Source organism: Orussus abietinus, unplaced genomic scaffold (assembly GCF_000612105.2).
Source record: "Orussus abietinus isolate OABI.00-Male unplaced genomic scaffold, Oabi_2.0 scaffold48, whole genome shotgun sequence".
In the NCBI taxonomy this organism is placed as follows: domain Eukaryota; kingdom Metazoa; phylum Arthropoda; class Insecta; order Hymenoptera; family Orussidae; genus Orussus; species Orussus abietinus.
Window position 1 is genome coordinate 79,071 of NW_019394242.1, and position 26,710 is coordinate 105,780.

A 26,710-nucleotide genomic window follows, 5' to 3' on the forward strand; every position below is an offset into this window, starting at 1 on the left:
CCAACCTGCGTAAGACGTGCCTCTTCTCCAGGGAGATAGGGTAGCGTTGCCATCCGAGCAAGGAACGAAACTCGAGCGATAATATCTTGTCCCTTGAGGAATTTCTGTATAATTAAAGATCTACGTTTGGTTCCGTTGCATGTGTTTTGACGTGACTCGTGGCACGGTAATATGCGTAAATTCGCAGGGAATGAAAGAGGTCTCTTTCGGAAAGAGAAACGTGTTTTTTATAATTAATTCCTGTTTACGTTCAACTCTGTATGTAGTATCGAGACAGTTTGCATAAACGTGCCGATTAGCGTTACGGAGTTATTTTCTGAATTGGTTATTGACATTTAAAATGAAATTAAAGTAATATAAATAATAAATAAAGATAATTACCTCCGAAAAAATCAGGATCGAACGAGCGAGGCTGAAACAACAATTAAAAATATGTAATAATTCTTTGTAACTTAGAAGTTGCACTTCCAACGCACATGAGGGTTGGATGCCGATTTTTAATTTCTGACTTTCAGAACTGCGTGGGATCCCAAGATATTATTTTTTTTTTTAATATAAGTTTTAGCAGCTTCAACTTTTAGGCTCATTCTTTGAAAGATTCCTTATTTGAATGCCAGATATTATGACGAGGACAGTTACTCGTAAAACCCGGAATGATAATTTGTCACGAAAACAGTTGGTCCGTCAAAATCTGCGCCTCCGTCCAAGACTTTTTTACGACCTTCCCTCGATATCGACCGAAATGCCCCCCTAGTGTTTGTCCCAGCAATCTGCGTCGTTCTCTGCACTTATTTACGGACCCACGTCGAGACGAATTTCCTTTCGTTAGGTCAGGGTTCTGGTCTGGGATAACGATGATGTTTTCGCCGTGCGTTTGAGAGTCTGCTGTCGATGAGCGTCGTCATCGTCTTCCTGGCGTCATTTTGTTTCAGCGGCATTGCATCGGCGAGATAAAGGACTATTTGATAAAGATATCGGTTATCGGACGGCTGAATTTTGCCGAAACGTTTTTGCCAGATTTTCGGAGTAAATTTTCCCTCAAGGGTGACACGACGATAATGCGATAAACAGCGCATTCCTTAGAGATTTCTCGACGGAAGCTTACGTGAACTATTCGTCGATAAGGGGAGGAATTCCCGACAAATATTGGCTGAATACTTTCTTTCCGCGAATTCAATTGTTCATTGTCGTCTTCAACCATAGGCCTTTAAACTCTATGAACGAAATAGAGCGTACCTTGTCCTTCATTACTCATACACACTTCCAGTAAGGTACAAAGATCAAAGAGAAACCGCCAGAAAATAACCCTCTTTAACGCCACGTGACTTTAAATTAACATACCCGTACATCGGTATTTTTTAAGTCTTATCTGATTACCGCGGCGAAACTTATTGTATCATCACATTATCGTACCGCTTCTCTGTAACCAAGGAATATTTCCGTAAACTCTAAATTTATAAATAAACAGTTAATATCAGAATTTTAACACGTGCACATTTCACGTTATCAATTGTCTCTTGGCTTGAAAAAAAAAAGAAAAAAAAAACGATTTTGGTTACAGACGGTTAAAAAGATCCGAATATCTTATTAGCATAAATATTGCTAGTGAGCTTCATCACGTTGCTCCAAGAATGGACACATTAATCGTTCGTTTGTCCGATCCATGTATTTCCTATTTCATTGTCCTCGTGCAATCGAAGATCCGCCAATACCGCGAAAATAATGCAGTCGGTCGGCCTGGGTTTAACACAAATCGATTAATAATTCAGGGCAGTCCCGTCACGATTCAGCCGCACTCCCAGAACATCGCGGCCGTCGTGCGTTGCCGCGATGACAGTAATTAAACGATTCATAACTAATCCGTTAATTGGGAGTGTCGCGCGGCCGGTCACGGGCAGAGCCAGGTCGGACGCGACTCGCGTCCCACGTGGTCAGAGTCGCGTGGCCCCGTCGAGGCCGGATGCGCACGGCTGCTGCGCAGTCCTCTTCTGCGCACCGACTTGCCGTAAGTCATCGGCAACGCGGTCAGGGCGTGCGCGGCTGCATTCACGCGGACGAAGCCATTATGGTCTCGCCTGCTCGGCCCTGCGCCTCCCCTGCGCCTCCCCTGCGTACCCCCGACCCGCCCCAAACCCGCGGCGCATGTGCGTCGCGCGCCGGGCGGAATAGCGGAATGGTAGAATGCCGTGACCGGTGGGACGGCCTCAGGCTGCAGAAACCCGACCCTCGGTCGGACTCGTGGCTTAGAAATGCTTTCTCACGAGTTCCGTTCCTCTGGAGAATTACTCTAAGGAGGTTTAATACCTTGCGGATGTATTCGATGTCCGTGAAAAAAAAAGGAAAAACATTTTAGAGATTTTCCACGATAAAGAACACGAGAACACGGTCGAGTCTCAAACGATCTGGCGTGTATTCGGAAAACGTGTTGGAGTTTATGACGCGACGCTCGGCGTTTCCACGTCCAGGGGGAACGGCAAGCAAAGGTGCGTCGCAAAGGGAACGAGCAATCACGGTTTTCCCAGGTGTTCGCGGCGGGCGGCACGTAGTTTGGCCCTCGCGCATCTTTGCTCGGTGTTGCAATCGGGAGAGCGATTTACGGCCCGGGTGGATGTTTTCCCGGAGAGTGTTTTCGACTCGTCTCGGCAACGAGGTTGGGGGAAAATATTTCGGCGGTTAGTCAGCGTCGCGTGCCCCTCGAGAAGGGGGTCCGAGGTTGTCTCCCCGAGTCGATACGATCGAGGCACCGCGCGGGGCGGGCGGCGCCGATGCCAGCCCGCCCCTGAGGCGCTAGTGCTCGCGGCCGCCGCCTGGCGCGCACCCGGCGCCCCCACCGGCGGGCGGGACGCGGCGAGGGGGCAGGGCTCGGGTCGTGGTTCGCAGGTCGCACGCGAGAGGGCGGGCCGGTGGGGGTGCTGGCCCGCGTCAGTCTGCGCCGCGTCCCTGCCAAGGGGAACGCCAGGGAGACGCTCTCCTCTCGCCGCCTTTCGGTGCACGGCCTTTTCGGGCGTATCCGACGAGCCTTCCGCGACGCATCCGCGACGCATCCGCGACGCATCCGCCCCCCTGAGGGACCGCGCGTCGGAAAAGACCGAATCGGACAGTCGTTTCGGAGCCGGGGGCACGATCGCTCCGCGCCGCAACGCGTCCACGTTCGGGGACGGTCCTCGCGCAACTCCCGGAGCACGGCGATCCGGCCGAGCGTTAACCTCTCGCGTCGAGCCTCTCGAACGATCGTTCGGAGAGAGAGAAAGAGCGCGCGCGGTGGCCACCTTCGGCGAGCAGGAACGGAGGAGTGCCTCGAAAAGAGCCGGGCGATGAGACGGTCGAGGACGCCCCGCTCCGTCCGCCAAGGCAGCGCGTCGACTTGAGCGGGAGAGGGCCAGGAAGCAGCCGACGAAAGCGAGAGAGAGAGGGGCCGGATCCTCGCGCGAAGGAGACCCCGGAGGGAAGAGACGACGCCACGGCGGTCGGGTCTTAAATATCGATTTTGACGTATCCGCGACGCGGTCGCCCGGCCGCGAGAGGCGCGCGCGCGCACCTCGTGCTCCTCGCCCTCCTCGCCCCGCGAGCAGGAGTCGCCGCAGCGGCGCGCGAGTGCATCGCGAGTGCAGCCCTCGCTCGCCGCGCCTGCCTCAGGGTCGGGACAATTTGCGTCCCGCTAATCGGCTCGCTCGCGCTTCCGCTCGCGTTTCCGCTCGGGATACGGAGCGAGAGACGGCACTCGGAGGGAACATGCGCGCCCGTTCCCCGAGGAGAGAGGCGACTCCGGGTGGACCGTCGCCGCGCCCGCTGGGCCGTTGAGGGCCCCGGCCGTTTGATGAGAGCAGCAGCAAACGCGGACCAGCGAGCCCAGGGCCACGGGGACATGCCCGTCCCGACGGCGGTCCGCGAGTGAGCCCGCTCCAGGAGAAGACCGGGGCGGCGACATGGCGTCGCGCCGCCGCGAGCGCTCCCACTGAGCGAGCGGACGGGACTGGAAGAGGGACCGAGAGAGAGGAAGAGGCTCGAGCGGGTCGCGCCGAGAGAGACGAGAAGGGAAGAGCGAGCGGAGGAGACGCCAGGGACGCAGGGAACCGGAGGCCCGTGGACGCCCCGAGGATGGTCTCGCGCTACGGCGTCTCGAAGGACCGCGCCGTGGGAGTCGCCATGCACCGCCTGCTGCCGCCCTGCGGCGGACCTCACCACTTGTCCCCGCACCAGCCCAACCACAATCACAATCATAACCACGTACACCCGCACAACCATCACCCGCCCCCCGCGGCCAGCCCGCACGGCCACCTGAGCCAACTGAACCACGCGGCCGCGGCAGCCGCGGCCCAGGCCGCCCAGGCCGCCCAGGCCGCCCAGGCCGCCCAGGCCGCCCAGGTCGCCCAGGCGGCGCAGGCCGCTCAGGCCGCCCAACATCAACTCACCGTCAACATCACCCATCATCAGCACCAGCAGCATCAACAGCACCAGCACCAGCAGCAGGCGCCGCCGCCTCCGCAGTATCGCATCGTCCCCGCGACTGCCCGTAAGTCACCGAGAGACCTACTCCGCGGTACCGGCTGGGTTCCGTGGAACTTTGAGTATCGTCAGGGAACCGCCGCGGTATAATGACAAATTTACAGGAGAGGGACGTGGCGCTTGGCGAGGACCCGTGAACTTGTCCGAGACTCGCCAGCGTCTCTTGATCGGGATTGACTTCGAAGGCGCGCAATGACGAACTTTGGACGGCTAAATTTATCCGGTTATTCGTTTTCCTGGTTTTGGTTTCAACGTCGATGAGGTTTTCTTGCTATCGTTATGTCGTTTGTGCGAACTTTGGAAAAACGGAGTCGCGCGGAAGACGTTCCGAATGGATCACGTGGTCGCGCGATCACGTGGTCTCGCGGTCACGTGACGATCCCGACCGGTGGAAGGATGGACCGGCGGAGAAGTAATCTCGGGTACGGGATTATTTCGGAAGTTCTTCGTCGCGTGACTCGGAATTTCTCGTAGTCTCCTCGCATACCGCAAAGATGTTGAGACATGCGAGGAAACGTCCTCTGTTGCAATCTCCCGAACTCGGAATAAAGTCCAAGTCAAGATTGTGGACTGAGATTTGAAGGTTAGGTTGAACAAGGGGAGTTTACGATTATTTTTTTCAAGTGCAAATCCATGTATCCATTTGTTGCTTCGCACGTATTAATTGGATTTTGATATTTGATTACTCGGGAAAACTAAAAACATGCGTTGGAGTGTTTAGGTTTGTAGTTTACTCGTTCAGGGTAACACCATATCCCTGATAAGATAGAAATTGATATCCGGTGATTTTTTAGTGACTGAAGCATTTTGAAAATCAAACGCTTCGGTCAGCGCATTTTTAATTTAAATCGGATGAAGGTGGAGGTGAAGCGTCGTCGTAATTTTACCTAGGGAATTAAATTTAGAACGGCAGATCAGACGGTCGTTCCTCTCAACGTGGGAAACTTTTTCAGGCGTCCGGAGGCCTCTGGAAATTCTTCCGAACACGGGGCGTGCCTTGCGTTTTTCTCTCCTTGGACAAAATCAAGGAATGCCTTAATTACTCGGAACGTATTTTTAGTCGTGTCTAGAGGAGCTCCGAGGTCTTCTGCCTCTGCTTCCCGGATCCACGGGAATCGGGGATTTTAATTCTGGCGGGCTCGACGCGGAGGTCGGCCGAGCCTTGGTATTAATAGGCCCTATGGGAAGGTGCGCGTTCTAGTTCGTCGGACAACTAGCGGGCCACTCGGCTTTCGTGCCTAACAGGTGACTAAACGCGACTTGCGCTCCAGAGGGATCAGGCGTGGGCTGAGAGAGTTTCGCGATTTCAGATACATGATTTTATAGCGCGTTGCAGCGATTGCAGCGATTGCAGCTGATATAAAGGCGATACGAAACTGGCATCCGAGGGGTCGGTCGCGTTTATGAAACTTGTCTGCGAACTGGGTGTATCGAATCGTTTGAAATTTTACCGCATAGATATGAACACCCTACCTAAGGTCTTGACAACCACGAAATTAAAATCTTTTTTAATCTGTATATAACTATTTGTATAATTATCATGAAAAATGATATGTTACGGGTGTCCGGATCTTCCTTGTGGTTCCCATATTCACGTGGGAGAATTTCAAACAATTAGGTACATCCAGGTCGCAGACATGTTTCATAAACGCGACTGACCCCATCGGATGTCACTTTCAAATCACTTCAAGGGTTGACGAAATTAGTAGGGCTTTGCAGGCATCTAACCGTTTCATTAGTCGTAGCAATGGTTTCCTGGAAATGGCTGGCACGATCGCAAACTGAGCTATCGGCATGTTATGTTCGATTAGATGCCAGTATCAAATGATACGGCCAGGGAGAGCTTGCAAACTGCGATTTCAATCGGTGATCTTTAGATACGGTTTGCGGTAAATTAAGATGCAATAATATCGGTATTATGCAGCTTGCGGCGTGGAAATCGATCGCGCGAACGCAAAAATCTCCCGGGGAAAGGGAAGAGACGCGACACACCGTACACGCCGTACATGCTCTTCGGGTCGAAAGCTGACTTCCGGTAACTCAATCCCGCTCGTAAGTCCCGAGCCCACTTCCGGCCCCGGGTAACCCTTTCACCGACTCGAATCCTTTCCATCTCTACTCTACCTCCGTTCCGTCTTCATTCTACCTTTATTCCACCGGACAGCCGACCGTTAACTTTCGTAAAACGAAATCTTCACGCGAATGCCACTTACGTTTCGTTTGGTCTTCGCGAAATCTGCTCGATTTAGCAGCTCCACGAACTTTGAAATGTCACTTAGCCAACATGAGTCAAGAAACGTGGATAAAATGACGTAGAAATGTGCCCGATTATACCTGGACGCGTTTTGAGTGGCATGAGTTCTGTATGTATCCTCGAGATTATATTAGATTACGACTCCCTTTTCAATTTATAGATCGCTTTAATTTATACACACCAATCGCCGATTAATTCGGCCGTCTTCGCGAAAGATTTCTAACATTGACACGTCCCCTGCCATACCAAATTTCGATGACTTTTCCATCACGTCCGCGTGGGCCGTATACATCCGACGCATGGTAAATCCACTTGAAATTTTGGCATCGATACGAAAGTTTCTAAAAAATTTCACGAATATGTAATACTTAATGATGGAAACGTCAACTGGCCTGAATGGAAAGTTTAATATGGGGCGTATATGGCCACGTGGCGGAGAACGCGTTAAGGTGATATGAAAGTCGTATCTGAGGGGTCAATTGTTAATGAAACCTTTTTCCAAACGAGATGTACAGTATTGTTTAAAATTATACCACGTGAATATGGAAGCCCTAAAAAAGATTCCACCGCCCATGAAGTTTCCCTTGTAAATGTAAAAATTGTAAACGGATTTAAACAGAAATTAAATACCATAGCTTTCATATTCATTTCAAACGATTCTATGCACCCACGTCGGAGAAAAGTTTCATAAACGAGACTCCTCAGACATTCGTGACACTTTAATCTTGGAAGTGTCTATCGAAAGGATGCTTTCGAGGGAAGTTTAAATATTAAATATAATATACCGATTCATTTCTTTATTTTACCACGGGGAACGCCTTTTCCACGTGGCCGTCCAGGAAGCACGGTTGGCGATCTGTCTGGCCCTATTTTTTACGGTCACGCTCTATCCCAAAAGCGGAAACCGGAAACCGGAAACCGGAGTACGAGACCGGGTAAACGGTCAACTCGTGAATGGCGACCCAGGTATTCCGCTTTTCCTGGCCTTCGGCGTTGGGAATCACGGCTCGAATATCGGATGCGATATCCTGTGCCGTTCCGTTTAGTTCCGTTCCATTAACACGTTTCCGTGAGTCCGATTCCTCGACGTATGCCGATCCGTCAATCGCTCCTCTGCAGCTCGGACTGCTTTCCTCGAGAAAATTTCGACAAAAACGAAAAGGAATACTCCCACCTCTTCTTCTGGAAGAGAGAGAGTCAATCGGTAAAAAGACATATCTGCGGGTTTCGTTATCGATGAAAGGATATTGACTGGTTAATTTTCCCCCTCCTGTTTCTTAAAAGTATCGAGGATTCGTCCGAACCATGTACTTCTTTTTTCATTAACGACGTAAAATTGGTCGATTTAATACGTGCTACTATTGAAATACTCGGCTTGAGCAGTCGCAAAAAAACGGCTCTCGTGGATATACAATGGACAGGAGAAGGATTAGCAAAGTCCTGATCCAGATTTCTCGTCCATAGTGGATGCAGGGGAAGCTATTTGCGGAAACTGACGGGAAGGAGACGAGCTCGTACTGAATTCGATATCGCGTCCGCGAATAGGAGCCAGTTAAATTCTGAGCGATTGGGTCACGAGGTCACGTTCGCCTGTAGGTGATAGTACTTCCGGTATTCCGGAAAAATCACCCTGGACGTTCATTGCGACGATTGCGATAACCAGGGAACAGCATTGATCGTGAACGGGTCCGCGCGAAATTACAGAGATGACATCTTTGTATAATATTCTATCGAATAATGTTCTATCTATCGCGCTCTGAAAATGGTAGGAAGTTGAACGTAGTTAGACTTCGCGTTTGGCTAAATCGAATTATGCCGTAAGGCTCTTTAACGAGACACGTGATTATGATTTACATAAATATTAGCATAAATGTCTCGTTCTCGGTATCATTATACGTCGTTTCAACAATTTACTGTAAAATACTTGCTCCAAGAGGGATTTGCATGAAGGGGTATTTTGATGTACAGGTGCAAATGATAATGTTACCGACGACCAGCCCGATAGAGGAGGAATATCGGCGAACCGGTTAAAGTAGGTCGCGACTCGCGATCGTCGCGTCCGCCTGGCCCGCTGCGATGTACGCCGCTTTTTGTTCGCTATCGCGAATATTGTGACGTAATGAAAGAAGTAATCGTTTCCCCGATAACGAGTCGCGGGGGGTGGCGCATTCGAGGCCTCGACGTGTCTCCGGCCGTGGGTATGTATGCCCACGTCGAGTCGGGAAGGGGTTGGGAGAGGCCGACAGGGGCCGAGAGCGGGCGCGACGATTTGGGTTTTTAGCGCCACGGGCGGTGGACTAGACAATCGGCGATATAGGTCAATCGATAAATGGCACTCCACCTCCGGCTCGAGACTTGGGTCTCCAGTCTCCCTTTTCGACCTAGGCCAAGGTGCCCCGTCGTGGATTGTCACCGAAAACTGACTACCTGGGTCGGACGTCCTTATGCTTTCAGCTACCCGAGGGGAGCCATTAGAACCATCTTTCACCATTCTCAGCAAGTTTTGCTCTGAATAACGAGTTAAATCGATCGGGGATTTGGACTTTCGCGTGACTAGGTTAGGTCTCCACCCTGGGGTTTCGTTACTGAGCACCGGCCTCCTAACGTGGAGTCGGTATGCGTTAATTATTATCTCTAACGTTAAATGCGATGTCAGAGTGGCGTTTTAGGAGTCTAGCTTATCAAACTTTTTTTCCGAGCTGGGTGCACCGAATTGAAATATTAGCATGGGATTATCGAGGCCCTAAGGGAAAACATGTTGCTTAGAAAATTTCACTTAAACATTTTTTTTATCCCCGGTTAAAACCAGAGACACATTTTTTTTTATCATAAATCATGAATCCAAGGGATTTCTTGAATTTTACTTCGATATCTTTATAATCATTCTACTAAAATGACACACGGAGTACTTCATTTCGTATAATTCTCCCTGTAGTGTAACAGACACCAACATATATGAACGCCGATAACGTGGCGCGCCAGCTTATGTTACCACTTTAAACCATATACATCTAGACCTCGTACTGGACCTCCCACTTCCAAATTTTCAGTAATCAGACTGGTTATGTAAGCAGAATTTTAACTCTGGGGGTGAGTGGTCGGGTCACGTGGTACATTCGAGTTTAACCCTTTCCCTACGAAGCGAAATCTAGATATACACGGTCTAAGGTTGCCACAGAGTATCCAAAATGGCGTTGTTACCGTCGAAAAGGGTCTAGATTAATTTTATTCTATCGACGTGGATTAAATTTCTCGAGACCTTTCATATCGCCTTAAGGAAGGTTCTGACACCCGTAAAATTTCATGTTTAATAAAAAAAAATATATATATAATTGTTTAGAAAAAAATTAGAAATGCGTTCATATTCACAAGATAAAATTTCATACGATTCGGAACACCCGGTCTGAAGAAAGGTTTTATGGACGGCGCCCCTCGGATGCCTATTTCACATTGACTCGATGCACTTCGGAGGTTGGAACACGGTTTCGCGATTCGTCGTCCCAATCCCGACCTCGATCGGCGGTGCTTAACCTCGAGCACATCAGGCGGGGTCGCGTTAGGTCGGTATCGGCGCGCGTCGACGTCGCGCACCAGAGGCGCGTACGCCGACCGCTGACGCAGTCGTGGACGTAGGTCGGGCCGCGGATGCGTTCTCCTCGGCTCGTGACGTCATCGCGCACAGCGCTACGCGCACCTTTCTCCTCGGGCGGCGACTCGTCGCTTCTGTGACGTCACCGCGGACCAATAGCGTGATCGATCGATACCCGCCGACGTTGCCACGTCTCGCGATCCATTCATCCCGGGGTTGCGCGCGTCCTGATTGGAGCGGACGTCCGCTCGTCTAATGGCATCGTTGCGCCCGTAGCGCCCGTAGCGCCGTTCCGTCATGGAAGATAATTACGGCAGAGAAGACTCGCGCGGTGAAACCAGAGTTCTGCCATTGTCTCGGCATGTGATTAAACGCGTAGGGAAAACTATGCACATGTCCATTTGCCTTTCTCGTGCATTTTAGATCCCGTGCATGCAGGAAGTTCAAGAAACATTTTATCCACGGATTGTCGTTACCGCCAGCTGCGTCATTTCGCTGTCGGGGGGGCGAACGGAAGCGGACTATTCCCTCGTTGGCTATTTCCACCGCGCGTGTGGCGTGGAACGCGTGTTGGAACACGTGTCGCGGGCACAACTGCGCTGGCTCGTTTTTCTCTAGGGACTCGCGGAACCGCTTGAGCGGCTCGAGACGGGAACGCGATGACTGGTGCGAGGTCGGAAGGTCGAATGGAATCCATTTGTCCACGAGGGTCGTCGCGATTGCTTGACGACTGTCCCACGGTCAAGCCGTCCGGTTCTCACGTTTCGGTGAACTGTATCTTGTAAACTCTCCGCGAATAATCCCAAAGTCACGGTCGCAAACATATTTTCAACCCTCCGGTTCATTTCAGTCGGCACACGCCGCATTTCTGGAAAGGAATAACATACATCGAGCGGCCAGGCATATTACACGATTTTAACGAGAACGTTGTATTTCTGTAATCAGGTTTTCTCATATGTCTCAATGAATTATTCCGTGGGTTATTTACATATTACACATTCTTGCTATATTTCTGGAATTCGAATATTTTCTTCCTGCTTCGATGATCTTGTCGGTTGTCACGTGATTGGTTATTACGGGAAAATCCCTGTCATCCGAAAATCCTAATAGCGGGCTACCGCCAATGGTTACTACCAATGGCTATCATTGTCCGAGAGAAACCATTCGTGCCTCGTAAATGGACTTGGGTTTCACCGTCGGATGGACACCGTGGCGGCGCGGTCGGCGAACGGAATCTGTTTTGCCGACCGAGGCTGCGATAATGGGGGAAAGAGGGCCCCGTAAGACCGCGTATCCGTGTCGGCGGCGTGGCGCTCGTCTCGCAGGATTCCATTGAGCGGCTACGTCACATCCGGGCGGGCGAGGGGCGGATGTGACGCTCGCCATGCCGAGCATCACCCGTTGTGCAGCCGGCATCGCGACCTGGGCCAACGGGCGTTTCACCACTCAGCCTCACTGAACGCGTCGCGTGTCACACAGTGCGCGACGTGTTAACGCGTCGAGGATGAACGACCAATCAAAATCGCGGGGGAAGTGACGTACAGGGTTATAGACCATTTTCATTGGTTTTTCAACTTCGACGCATTGACGCGTCGCGTTCTGTGTGACATCCGACGCGCTCGGTGGAACTTCGGTCTTAGCAACAGAACTAACTCTTTGAGGAACGAACATAATAGCAGATAATTTATGACCGTTTGGTAGCCATCGCGAGCAACAATCTCATATTTCCATTGATAGCGATGACATTGCGACGGAAGTCACGATTGGCCGATGGAAAAGTGTAATTTGAGCACCGAGATTCTCGGAAGATTCGACGGTCGGTTTCAAGCACGGCTCAACATTTTTCCGGTGGCCGCTTATTGGCTCTTGTCGACCGACGACAAGTGTGAAGGGCTTCTCGGCGATAATACGGCCCTAGTATACGTTCAGAGAATTATTTTTCTTTCCTCGAATCGACTTTGTGTTGCTCCCAAATAGCCCTAGCCTCTTTCCTAATATCTTATTCACCGCTTACTGACCCGAAGGGCGAGGTAAATCATTTGTCGCTGAATTTCGGTGCATAGGAAGGTCGGGGGCTACTTACCTGGGATTCAGGTTAATTGGGAAACGTTGACCTGGTCGAAGTGACCGTTGCTATTCTCTCGTTGCAATGAGGATTGTGACCCCACGCTGGGAGGCTTTGGAAATGCCGATTTCTTTTTTCGAATTGCCCTACCTTTCTGATAGGTTCATAAAACTTGAAAAAGCCAAATGGTGGAAATCCGACTTGAAATGTACTTTCCCGGTTTCAACGAAAAACAGACCTGCGTTGGTTAATAACGAAACAATGGCCACGAGTATCCTTTATGTAGAATGGGGATATTGTACCTTGTTCAAGGAAAAGTGCCGGGGTAACATAAATTTTCTGGATTTCTTTGTCATCGGCATTACCTAGGGTAACTTCCAGGTTCGTCGTTATATATTTTTGACAAACTCGGGTTAATGGTGGGGTTGAGTTTTACTTCCACTGGAGTAAATATAGAAAATTCGCGGGAAGTCATTTTCCATTGTAACCCTAGTAACGTCTCTTCTAATTATTCGATATGTTCTCTTTCCCATTGTCATGAGCAGATTATTTTTTATAATGTAGTTTTATTTGTGACAGCTATATTTTTGTTGTATCGGTAAATTATGTGATTGGCGTTACAGATATTATCACTTCATGAGTAACAAAGAAAAAGTATCTTTGCTCAATTGATTTACATGCTACATTTATACTTTTTATTTTTCGATCGCATATTTTACTAATGCAAAAAGGGTAGCTACTACAAATAAAACTGTTTATATTATAATAGATAATCTATGCAGATGTATTACAAGATTCCAAGATAATTTAATGTTAACGCCATCGAATGTATCATTTGTAATTCAGATACTGCGTCAACTTGAAAGAAATTCTAGTGGTCAAAAATTGCCCGAAAATCGCCATCCCTAAGCGATTTCCCCCCACCATAGAAGTTTTTCCAAACCTGAGGGCTCCATGGCGAATATAAATGCTTTCCCTGCAGGTATGGTCTCGTCAGTGCACGATGGGAAAGCATTCATGTCCGCTAGTGTATCACCGTAGTTACGAGTAAAAGTGCATAACCTTTCATATAGTTTTGATCGAATGCCGTTGAATGTTGCCCTTCAGCGAAAGAAAATAAAAACAAAATAAACACTAGACCGGGACAGAGGTAAAATGAAAGATAAATAAAACTTTATATCAGCATTGTCAATGCAATACCTAATACAACGACTTTGAAATATTTTTCGGAAGAACGTAATTACTTTTAAATAAAAGTATATGAAAAATATGTGCGTCGAAAATTGCGGAGTGATGAAACACTAAGAAACTCGGTAAAATTATTAAATTTCAAAACGGCGGATAGGATAAATTATCTAAAAGCAAGATGTGCTGCGTTCCCCTATAAGTTTTGATTTGAGGGCTAAATCTGCTTCTCGTATTTGTAAAATAATATGTTTAACGTAAACTAACGGCGTTGTGGCTCTTGAGGTGCATTTTGGAGTGAAACTTTGTTAATCCCAGGAAGCGAATAACGCGCCCCGGGGCGCTCTCAAGAGTCGACACGGAGCTGGTCGAATCGGCCTCGGCTGGCTCGACGGCCTCGCCCCCCTTTCTCGGGCAATCGATGCGTCCGCAACTCGAGAGATGGCGCCACCGCTCCGGTCCCTGCCCACATGTGCAAACATGGCCGACCGCCTAGTCCTCGCGCTGAACGTACCTCACAATTTCGCTTGATACCTGCACTGCTTACCGGACGTTACGTGGAGACGGCACCGTTCGATTCGACCGGCTCGTATTTAGGGAGGTAGGACGACGGTGATTCGGAGTCCTGGGCGAGCTCCTTCCACGGTTCGCGAAGTATCTCGTAAACACCGCGGACACGCGGACCATTCGTCGAAGAGAGCGATTGCCTTCGCTGATATTACGCGAGCTTCCGGTTCGCGGATACGATCGAACCTATTGGCTAACCTCGGTAGGAGTTAGCGCAACGAGTGTCGGGGACGACACTCTCCAACGGTCTGGCGCGATCGCGAGCGACAGCAGGGACGGAAACACTGTGCCAAACACGCAACGAATAAACCCAGGGTGGCTGGGTCTCGACCAGAGTTCGCGAGGCCACGCTACGGTGGTCCGATCGGAATATGTGGGGCCTCGCATGATACGGTCGCGACGAGACGAATTTTAACTTTTAGGGGGAACTTACGGACTGACTTTGACGTAGAAAGGTTACAGTTTAAATTTTATCGGTGTACGTTCTTGACATCTGGAAACGGTTATAGGAGACTTTCGATGAAGCCTTCAGTCGACAGTGGATCGATTCAACTTGTGATCGTCGATAGAATTTGCTTTGTCAATACGAACGATCCAAAGGTTGCGAGTCCAAGTTTCCCTGCCGGGATGGCATAAGCATCCATTGGTACGTCGCTCGGAGAATGGCAAATATCACCGACAGTAATGGCTATCCATATGGTTTTGCCAATGCTTATATAGGTCAGTGTAATGATTCGTCGATCGAAGAGTTTTAAGTTCGATGGGTGTTGAGACGTTTAGGTTGATATTCTGGAGATTAGACATCGATGTACACGATACGATTACCCCTGAAAGGCCTTTATGAACTTTAATCGATTGTCTTTTCTTGATTCCAGGATCGGACTTTCATGTACCTGGACAAAATTACGGCGCCCAGCCAGGTGGGCAGGTGGGTGGAGGAGGGGGCAACGTCGTTGTACAAGGAGGCAGAGGACCTCCTCCGTTAGGGAGTTTACAATCTATAGGGCAGTCGACGGCTGGGATACCTCCTGGAGCTTCGTCAGGTGGGCAGCAACCTCCGCCGCAAGCTCAAACGCCAGGAGTTCAATCCCAACAGTCGCAGGGTCCAGCCCCTACTAAAACTCCTCCTGTACACACCCCATCGCCTCAAGAAATGGGGAAACAGGCTCATCTTCAAACGGCACCTCCACCTTTGCAGCCAGTATACATGCAGAACCAAACAAGACCTACCTCTCAGGTATACGCCACTTAATTTATCGTCATAGGCTTTTTAAAATTGTAGATGTATTCTAATGTAATATGAAAATATGGACTAGCTTTCAATAGAAGTAATGCATAGCGTATCCATTGCACTTTAACCTTTATAAATCAATGGAAAATTATTTCGCAGGGTTATTACCAGGGTCCTCGGCCGCAACAACCTAGGAGTATCGGTCACAGAGGTGGTCAGGGGGGTGGTGGGACCCAAGTTGTTGGCATGCCAGGGGTAAACGGTGGCGGAGGGCAACCTATGGCTGCATATCCGCACCATGCCAGTATAGCCGTGCAACCAAGCCCTATGTACGTTCCGGGTCAGGTCGGCGTACATACTGGTCCGCATCAGCAGACCGTATATTCCAATCAAATACCCATTCAGGTAGTAGTTAAGTACCGCTGATTTTATATTTATTATCATTCATCCGTCATCTTACAGTTATTGTCAAAGAAAGCACAAGGTTTCCTATTGGATGTTGTCGGTTCTTTAGTAGAAATTCTTCATTGGCCCTTTGTACTAAATACTCCCTGGGTAGTATATCAAAGGGTTAATGAGGACTGGCTTCGTCTTGTGGTGCCCTATGTGTCTTTGTACTGTTGCGACTGATTCACACACTATCACTTTCTACGACGTACAAAAGTGTGATAAATGTCTGGTTTCTATTTTAGTTTCCTGGACCACCTCAAAGACATCAAACGCATCAACCTCCATCTTTTTACCCGTCTTTTCCACCCCTGTTAACGACAGGCATGTACGGATATCCATCGGGGCCCGCCCCACAATCCGGATGTAAGTACTCGTCCTAAGAGACGATTTGATCATTTTTGAGGAGTTAAAGTCTCCTGCAAAACCTATGTTCATTAGATTACCATCTATGGCTCGTTAGAAAACGTTAAAATTTGTTCTACTTTGCAGACTATTACACACCGACCAGCTCACAGTTAAATTTAAGCAGGGCAGGTGGCGGTGCTGTTAGTGGTGGAGCGCAACATGTCGCAGGCCCGCTGGCCGGTGCCCAAGGAGCTCCTGTGGTACCTCAAGGTACACTTCATCAACCCACACAGCAACCCCAGTCTATGCCTCCAATGCCAATACCTCTCGCTCAGACTGGTAAGTTTCATACTTATGGGGGCCTTTAACTTCCCACCGTATTCAAAATAAATATTGTTCGTTATAATACATCATTTAATATAAATATAATCGCGAAGATGGTACTAATTATTACAGTATTATTGTATGACTTCTCGTATATAATTTGGTCCAGCAGATGGTCCACTCAAAATCAAATATGGTGACAAATGGGGTTTTCCTTTTAATTTTACATCGGACTGATACGCTGAGAGCACGACTACTGAAAGGTTAATAAACATTAAAAAGGGTTGTTATATGTAAGGATGTCAATATTTCAAGTTTAATTCTATAATTACGGTCCCGTTTATAAATTTCGAATCATCCTTAAAATTAATTATATATTTCTATAGTACAATGTTTGTACGACGTTTTAAACTGAACGCTTTTGCTTTTAATCTTAATTTCAAGGTGACAAAAAATATACACTTTATTGGTTGGTTAGACCCCTTTCCGCAGAATGACAAATAAGGATTTTTTACTTCTTTTTATATACAGAATATATTTTTAATATTAATATATTTCGTATTTCCCAAGTGCAACTTGTGCATTTAAAAGTGGACGAATTCTCGGTAGGCTAATCTCTTAGAACTTTCTATTCTGAGAATTTATGAGTTTCGTGAAAAGTCGACTTTTCCTACTTGACTTCTAAGCGCCGGATGTCTCGTCTTTGTTCCCTGGTCCTTCCGACTAGGTATTTGCACCTGAAACCATCTACCTGCCTTTAGAATAGTCAGTCAGTCAGTGTCCGACTCCCAAAGGGTAAGAACTCCAAACGGTGTTTCGTACTAGTCTTTCGAGGGCAATTGTACACAGCAGTATGTACGCGAGTAATGGCGTGTATAAATTGTACTACGGTAAGTATGGAGGTCGAATCGTGTTAAAAAAGCTGACAAATCTCATTTTATGAAGAGACTTAACAGGTTTGAAAGATACCGTCAATGGAATCGTGATACGCGTCGTCGGTGACAGATAATCGTGTCAGATAAGTGTTACGAAAGAAATTCACGGTAATGGGTCATACAAATAGACAGAACATCGAGCACGTAATAAATATTTAGGAATTTCAACGATATGTTAATTACATTCAGCAAATTTTAACGTGAGTTTAAAATATTTTCCATTAGTGTGCGGCAGATTCCCGAGGATCATGTGATGGCAATTATTTTTAGCTCGAAGTAAAATAAAAATTTGTAAACAATTTTGAAATCCTCCAGTGCATTATACGGTAGAATCATCTTTGTAGCTTATTGTTAGTATGAAGCTATAATTATTTAATCTTTAACTTTTAATTTATTACCGTTAAATTTGACACGTTTGAGGCGATTATCTTTTACTCATCGACTTCCAAAGTCAGCCAAATGAATCTTCACCTTATAATTATATTACTTCCAGTATGTTATCATTTTTACTGACACGATGAAATTATACAAAGATAAATGCATAGTGGGAAGGTGTTAAGGTGACATGAAAGTGGCATCTGAAGGGTCAGTCGTTAGTGAAACTTTTCTCCGAACTGAATGTACCGAATTGTTATAAACTTTACCGAGTGAATACGGAGACTCTAAGAAAGGTCCTGACACCCACGAGATTTCATTTTTTATACAAACTTTAAATAAATGTCTGTAAACAAATTTAGAAAAAGAAAAATTGAAATTTCATGGGTGTTAGGACCTTACAGTCTCCAGATCACATAACGTAAATTTTGATACGATTCGGTACCCCCAGTTCGGTGAAAAGTTTCATAAACGAGACCACTTTGACGCCACTTTCATGTCACTGTAAGGAGCTCAAGGATCTAATTTTGTAAAAAGATTAAGAATAGTCGATAATATCACTTAGTCCACAATGCATCTAGTCAAGAGTCAATACGCGTATAAGATAATTGAAACGAAACGAGCGTCTATGTTGTGCAGTAACTAGTGTGTGCTATCCCTTAAGGTGTTACATAATTCGAATATTTGTTTGATTAAAGAAGTTTACTCGGGACATAATGGCGGAGCAGCGAGTGCAACGAATAACCAGGCTACATGTAAAAGGCAGAGGATAAAAAGGATTATAGACATCGTCGACCCGAGAACGGGAAGAAATATTAGCGGCGAAATTTACAAGGACGATACGAGCACGCAAAGTGGAGGATCAAGTAATCGCGATACTCCACAGCCGCAGGTGAGTGCGAACGGAATATCGAGACTGCAATTGTCTAGAAGAGTTGTCCGAAATTATCAAAGAACCCACGCGTTACTAATTCATGTACAAAGTACTTCTTTATTGTCTCGACGTTTTCGAAGCGATCGTTCACAGCCATGTAAAACTCAAATACTCCCTAAAATGTGTTAATAGTTTACCCTCGAGATACAAAAATCTATCACGAAGTTAACAAATTAAAAACGGTTATTCAATAACGTGTTATATGAAGAGTTGCTCGAAAAAGGTCGTGAGAGTTCAATACGCGGTGTTTAAAGTGTACTTTTGAGAATTTTGTCCGATTTTGAACTCTTATGCTTTTCTTTGATAAATAAAGAAGTTTTACATGTCTTTTTTGTACCTTGCTTCGAAGATGCATGTAAATACACCTCAGGGAGAGAACCCTGAGTTTTACATTACCTTCAAAATTAGAAAAGTTGTAAATTAGCGCGCAGTTGTGCTCACGAAACTCTTCTAATCAGTTGCTAACGTTAATTAACGTCTGTAGCCAAGAGCCACGGCTTTTATATAATTTACAACTTTAGCCGATTCTTTCCGTTGTTCATAAATAGTGTTTCCAATTAGCAAGTAAGTTTACGTTGTGAATAAGAGTACTTGGAAGACTCGACGATATAGTTTCGTAGGTTTACTCTTTCGCATTGATTTTCACCATATTATTTCAAAATTTACTGTTACGGATTATATCGGTTGTTACGATTCCTTTATTAAATACGTGCATTGTAGATTTTCTCATACTGCCGCGTCTGTTGTCTCGTGTTGGTCTTGTACTATATCGCTTACATGTTTTAAGAAGCTTTTGAGTTTAAATTGTAAAGATGTTTAATTAGATAAGGAAAGGTTCGACCACGCCGATCATTATTGGATTTACTCGAAGTTTAACGATTCTTGTAGCTTGTAGCTTGATCGGTTACTTATCTCGTATTCTTCTGGCCTTCGCGGATCCTTTGTAGGTCGGGTCGATTCGTCGGCTTCGAAGGAACGGTCGTATGATTGCAATTCGGCGTTTAGTTTCCTTCCGGTGGGTCGCTAGGGTTTCGATTTTCCTCAATCTATGATTTCGAGTCTGGAGCGAGTTTTTAGTTGTCATACCTGAGTCCGCAAGGTTCGAGCCACGTAATCGTCTATCACTCAGGTTTGGTGATTGTTGCAGAACACCGGCGGTGACATGATAGCTCTCGAGTTCGCGGCGATGGTCGCGAAGTCGATCGCCGGCGAGGGGTCGGAGTCCGAATCCCCGGTATTGGCTAGCGCACCGGCGACTCCTCCCACCTCCCAGAGCGTATCTCAAACTCTTCCTAATCTAAAGATCCAAACGAATTCCACTAACGAGACGAATAGTCAGTCCAATACGAGCCCCTCCACGCCCACGCAAACCGTACCCACTCCCGGTAGCCAGTCGTTAGGTCCCACCGGGAGCAGCGGCCTGACCCAGCCGGCGGCGGAGCCTTCCCTCTCGGCGCCCAAGCCGGAGTCAAAGCCTCTGCAGTTCCCGGCCAAGGAGTTCCAGCCGAGGGTCGAGACGAAGGCGGAATCGAAAGCGGAATCAAAGGCCGAGCCGAAGGCCGAGCCCAAGGCCGAGCCCAAGGCCGAGCCCAAGGCCGAGCCCAAAGTCGAGCCCAAAGTCGAGCCCAAAGTCGAGCCCAAAGTCGAGCCCAAAGTCGAGCCCAAAGTCGAGCCGAAGGTCGCCCTCCCCGAGGACTCTCACCCTAGCCTAATCCATGTCAACAAAGATCCTATTCCTGCACAGCCATCCGCTACGGCCGGCGTTTCCTCCCAGGAGCCGGAACCGAAGGCCGTGGTCCCGACGCCGAGCGTCCCCCAGGCGACGACGCCCGCCGTTCCGGCCGCGCCGGCCCCGGTCGCGGGCGAAGTCCTCGCCCCGACGACGGCCACTGCCCCTGCCGCCCCCGCTGCCGCCGTCCCCGTCGCTTCCTCGGTCCCGGTGGCGATGCCGAACCTCGTCTCCACTGCCACGGTTACCGCCGCACCCGCCAAGGAACCCTTTCCGAGCTTGGTCAGCAAAACTACGGCCACGAGCTCCTCGCCGCCTCGTAGGAAATCTCAGGGACAGACTCAACCCGCGACCCAACCCGCGGCTCTTGTCCCCGAGATGCCGCCGAAGGAGCAGCGCGAAAGGAAGTCCAACGAGAAGCGAGAGTCCCGAGCGTCCGCGGCCGCCCCGGTTACGCAGCCACCCCCGGAACACCACCGGAAGGCCAACGGCGAAGGTCCCGTCGAGAAACAGGAACTCGAAACAGTGCCTAAGAACGAGCCTCAACTGCATCATTCTCACCAGCAAAAGGCGGCCGATGGTGAGTTTCCCTCTTTATCGATTCTACGCTTGCTCCACGGTAATGGGAAGAAGTTCACGGGGTGCGTTGCCATTTTTGGCAGGATCTTGGCCCATGCTTCCGAGGTGAGCTCGGAACGATCGGCAAAGTATCGAGGCTCCGTCCTTTCACCATAACTTAATGGAACCTCAATGTTTATCATTTTTCTACATACAAAATTGCATAACCCGACGTAATGATGGATCTCGAGCCGGTACCTCGGAGGTTGCAAGATCCGTTCCTTTATCGCGACGAAGACTGAGAACGCCCCGGACGGGGGGGCATTGTTCCATCAAAATGCGCGCGTTGAAATGTCACGTGAAATTCGAGCTCTCGTAGGCGCTCGGCGCGCTTCGGTTACGAAACCGGAGCGGCGGGCGAGAAAGTGCAGATCACGGAATGACTACGGGTGACTACGGGTGACGTTGGTTGGAAATGATTTCGCGCCGTATTAATCGGCTCTCGATATGCGGCGCGAGGGTGCGTGCATTATTATTCGCGCGTGTCTGGTATTTCATCCGCGTTAAATCCCGTTCGCGTTGCGCAACTCGGTTTGCGAAACCGGCCGAAAAGGAAAATCTGTTAACGCTGCTCTCTCTCTCTCTCTCTCTCTCCCCGTTGCATCCGCCATTGGGCACCCGGGAGCTGCTCGGTCGCGTTTCAATCGGTCCAGCCGATTATCGCATTCCTATCCGCGGGGCTCTCCTGAGTACTCGCGGTTTCCACGCGGCCTGGCAACGGTAAGGGCAATGGCGCGTGACGCGAACTTTCCTGTTCAGCCGTCAAACACCAGGGCGCGGCACGCGCGCCGCGCCGACGCCCCGACGCCCCGACGCCCCGACGCCCCGACGCCCCGACGCCCCGCCGCGCGCGCGACCGGTGTCGCCGACACGAAAGCCTTGAACGAGTTTCCCCAAGGACGTCGCAGCCTTTTCACTTTTACCTAGAAAATTTGCCGTCCACGCCGGGATTCGCACACTTCCTCAAGGCGCTGCCCCCTTAAATGGGATAATAAGGAATCTAATCCCCCTCGGCCGTAATCACGATAGGGAAGGATCTTTGAGTAGGTCTAAAATGATATGAAAGTGGCATCCGAGGGGTCTCGTATGTGAAACTTTTCTCCCTACTGGGTGTATCGAATCATGTGAAATTTTATCACGTGATTAAGGAGACTCGGGGTGTCTTGACATCTATGAAATTTCATTTTTTTTTTAACTTGTTTACGAACGTTTATTTATGAGCAATTATTTTTGTCGGCGACAGGACCCTCTTAAGGGCCTTCATTTTCACGCGGTACAGTTTAAAGAAAATAATCTGAAAAAATGACAGGCTCTAGAAAACGTAACGCTCAAACATGGGTCCATGATAAGTTCTCTTAATTGAGATATAAATATAACGATTGATCTCTCGAACGCCACTTTCATGTCACTTTATGGTTTACTATCAAAGGAATGGTGGCACCGTCTAGCGTGCAATCGTGAAAGTTATAATTCGGAATAACCTGGCTTCTATCCATTTAAATGCATTTTACTTGCCGTTAGGATACCGTGTGAGGGTATGGGATTCTGAAATTCATCGAAACATGTGAGGATTGTCGAATACGAGAGAAAAAAAAAAGGGCATTAAAATTACGAGAGAGCGTGGCGCGGCTGCGCAATTCAGATTTTTCCTGTTCATTGTCCTCGAATACAATGACGAAGGTTTTCTCGATAAGGGGTAAGGAATAAGTCTCCAGGGAGACAATTCAAAATGAATACGTGATTTCCAAAGCGATGGGCCACTGCCCCCCGTTTCTTTCACGATTCGCTTGAACTTTGTTCCACGGTGCATGGACGATGTCACCGGGTCGCGGCGAAACGAATAAACGCGAGCAGAACGTCGTTCTTGACTTGCATTGCCCCTCCAACCGCGAAATTCGCGACGTCGCGTCTTGATGTATGATTACCGTCGCCGCGCTAGTAAGGCCGGGGTCGCACTGAGTGCGGCGCGTCGACGCGTCGAAGATGGACAACCGGTCAAAACTGTGTTTAAGCTCGCTTTTCGAGTCGAAATTTGGACCCTACTTTGAACCTGCGTAACCTAGCGTTTTCAACTGAACTACGTTTTCTTACACTGGTATTACACGAGTACAGTGCAAGTGCATACCAAAACGGTATCGGTATTGAATCGCGTATACACTTGTTACGTCCGCAGTAGTGTTGCCATATGAGTCGACACGCAAACTTTTAAGAATGCTTTGCTAAAAATTACAAAATTTGGGGAAGCTTCGAAATTTCGTGTCCATGTCGTGACCGTTTTCATGCATTATTGTAAGCGATTTTGATTCCGTGTCCTCGTCTTCACCTCGAAGAGCTTAACAATTTCAGAATTACTTGCAAATATTAGCGTCGGTCGTTAACGGGGGTCGCTGTATTACATTTCTGCCCCACTTCTTCTCTGCGATGGGAGCAAAAATGTAACAAATCGAGTGGAGAGTACACACCACCAACCCGAAACTGTCAAACCGAAGGCGATACCCTGGCACAGTATGTACAACCCTGATCAGACAAACACATTTAGTGGTAATATTCTACCCTAGTGTTATTTCGTGCAACCAGCTGAAAACGATATAAGTAAACCTTCCTTTAATCCTGTTTCACTTTTCAAGTCCTACTTTTGACTTTGAACACTCTACTTTATTCGAATTAAGACCCACTTTAGACCTGGAAGGTGAAGAGATGGAAATATCTACCACTTTTAAGGTCTAAAGAAGGACCTCAATTACATAGAAATTACTCTATTTTATATTATCTCAAAACTCGTTTAAGGGGATGTGAAAGTGGCATCCGAAAGCTCAATCGTTCATATAACTTTTCTACGATCTGGATGTCTCAAATCGTTTCATACTTTAAAACGTGAATATTAACACCCTAAAGTAGGTCCTGAAACTCGCAAAATTTCATTTTTTATAAACTATTTTTCAAATACCTATAAACAAATTTGAAAAGAATTAAAATTTCATGAGTTTCAGGACCTTCCTTATAGTCTTCCTATTCACGTTGTAAAGTTTCAAACTATTCGTTAAACCGAGTTGGGAGAAAAGTTTTATAAACAAACCCTTTTCGACGCCACTTTCACATCACCTTAAGGCTTCCAATTAGAGGTTCTAAGTTGGACCTAAATTCCGATTCGGGTTCCGTCGAAGAAATGTTGGTTTGCACAGAATTTGGCGCATTTTGTCACGAAAAACGCGCTCAGTCGGACTTCGGTCGCAAGATACACCGCGTCGACCAATAGGACGGTGGGACGAGCGGCATTGGGCTATTGCAGCCGTGGATGCGCGCGCACCCCATCGAGCCAATCGCAACCGCGGATGCGCGCGCCCCCCTTCGGACCAATCACAGCCGCGGATGCGCGCGCACCCCATCGGGCCAATCAGAGCTGCGGATGCGCGCGCACTCACCGGGCACGGAGGTTGCACGCGACTCGCTCTATTCGCGTCCCGCAAACGAGAGAGCACGCGACCCCGCTTATAAATACACGGCCGGGCGGCGCGCGCGCAATATGTCTTTTTATGTAACTACTCGTCCTTTGTGCGGCCGCTCTCTGTTTACTTTCGCGAAATGTCCGCTACCGTTAAGCCCTAGTTCGCCTCGGATAGGCAAATCGGCGAGGTCTCGCCCAGGCCGGAGACGCTGCGCGCGATCCACGACAATAGCTACGCCACGCTACCGTTAAGCTCTATTCTACACGTAACGACGCTATAGCGCAACGGGACGCGGTTAAACGGAGAACCGAACTGCTTGCGCACGACTTCGTCTTCGCGCCAGGGTGATTCGACTTTCGCCGGATTGCGATAACTTAATGTCCGTCTTGTAACGGACCCCGGAGTCTTGGCAGAGATAGAGAGGAAAAACTCGTGCCTTGAAGTTGAACGATCACGTTAACTAGTTGGGATCGATCTCCGCAATCTGTCAACTAACCTACAGATTCCTCTAATCTAGAATTAGGAACACCTTATTCGTCGGTCGACGATGCTTAGATCTCGCATGTTTTGTCCACTGTTCAAGATGAACTTACAAATTTGGCCGGATAATTTCCAGGGAATTTATGTTTTATTTTATTAGGTCTTTTGGGCGTTTTTTTTTTTTGATTGTCAGAAAAGTTATTGTTTTCTAAGTGTTGAACGAAATCTTCCTTGGAAATGACAACTGTAACGTTATCATTACGGATTAAGTCACAATTACTGTACCACTAAATAAGATTCTTATGGGTGAGTTTTAGGATCGTCGGCATTGTCACGCCCTTGTTTATCTTGGTAACTTGGAAAAAACTTTCGTAGTTACCTACGAGCACGCTAGAGCCGGAACTTTTATAAGGTCGTGAAGGATCGTTGCACGAGAGGGACCTTTACACGTTCTGATGTTATTTTTGGGAGCTTGTGGAAACGCCTTTACCCCGTGGCAATTTACGTCTCGTTAGAGTCGCGTGTTTTACAACCCGGGATATTTATTTTACTCGGGGGAGCAAAGTTTCGTGGTCAGCAGAATGATTGATAGCTGCGGTGAATTTAACTCTTTGCACTCCCATTTGTTGAGACGTCGATTGCTTATATCGAGTCACACTTGATAAAGGAGTGCAAAGGGTTAAGAGCTCCGCGACACGGAGGATACTCGTCCGTTCCGACAATTTTACATTTTATACAAATTTTGATTGCTGCGGTAGAAAATTTCATTTCTCGCGGGATTTTGTAGGCCAACGGACAACTCCGTAGTAAAGAATCCCCTTTGCCCCGATATCTAGAAATGGGGGGAAAAAAAACCAATGCTATCGTCCTGTACTCTGGCGGTGCAATCTCGAAGCTGCAGCGTACGTACCCGAGGGGGTTTGAAGAAAGGCTTCTCACCGCGAGAGCTTACCGACGTCACAATATCCTATTATTCTTCGAAAACACCAACGAGAAATTGCTAGAAGTTTCGACATCCGCGTATTTAATCCAAAAGGGTCATTTATTGATCCGCAACATGGTACTCAATGCAACGAAATTTCACGAGAAATCGACGTTCCCTGCTCTCCTACTTACCGTTTAGATAAACCAAGATGGCGTCGCGACCAGTCACGTGGTGCATGTACGCGAGTTTAGAAACATTCCACGCGAAGAATTTCACGGACACGTCTCACAGAGGATAAGAAGCATGCTCATTAAACTATTCTCCTTCTCCAGTGAACGATTTCCTCCGTCCGAGCGTAGTTTCCTACTTTGGGAAAGTGGTGAGAAACTGTAGCGTCGATAAGCATCTCGCCCGGTAAAAGCCGGCTCCCTTAGAGACGTCCCGAGCGAGAGTGTACCACCGAGGGGACCCGATTTTCGGGGACCCATTGTGCGACGCCATCTCTCCCCTGTTAACGACAGTGCCGCTCCTCTGATTCTAGGGAATTCGCGGGGCGACCCGTAGGCAGTTGGTAATTCTGTTTGTGCGCGCCAATCGTCCGGGTGTCGCTTCCGCGGTCGACCACGTGGTGTGTTGTACTTTAGCGAAGCTGGTTAACGCCGTGTTACGAAATAAGGGAAATTAAGGAAATTAGGGACCGCGGCCGGTGCCGATCGCGTTCGAACTGATACCTCGCGTGACTTCAGCCCGTT

General features: G+C 48.2%; 1 protein-coding gene across 5 annotated transcripts in view; it reads left to right on the forward strand.

The window, feature by feature from the left end:
* The window catches only part of LOC105694666 (eukaryotic translation initiation factor 4 gamma 3), a 77,820-nt gene that overhangs the window by 28,855 nt on the left and 22,255 nt on the right, over nt 1–26,710 (forward strand). For 2 of the 5 annotated variants that reach the window (XM_012415540.2, XM_012415544.2), the window contains exons 2-7: nt 15,042–15,403; nt 15,557–15,808; nt 16,090–16,210; nt 16,337–16,531; nt 18,525–18,718; nt 19,908–21,069. In XM_012415540.2, coding sequence (XP_012270963.1) covers nt 15,042–15,403; nt 15,557–15,808; nt 16,090–16,210; nt 16,337–16,531; nt 18,525–18,718; nt 19,908–21,069 — 2,286 coding nt within the window. Of the gene's footprint in view, nt 1–14,091; nt 14,887–15,041; nt 15,404–15,556; nt 15,809–16,089; nt 16,211–16,336; nt 16,532–18,524; nt 18,719–19,907; nt 21,070–26,710 lie in introns of those variants that run through there. The other 3 variants (XM_012415543.2, XM_012415541.2, XM_012415542.2) reach the window with 3 other exon arrangements.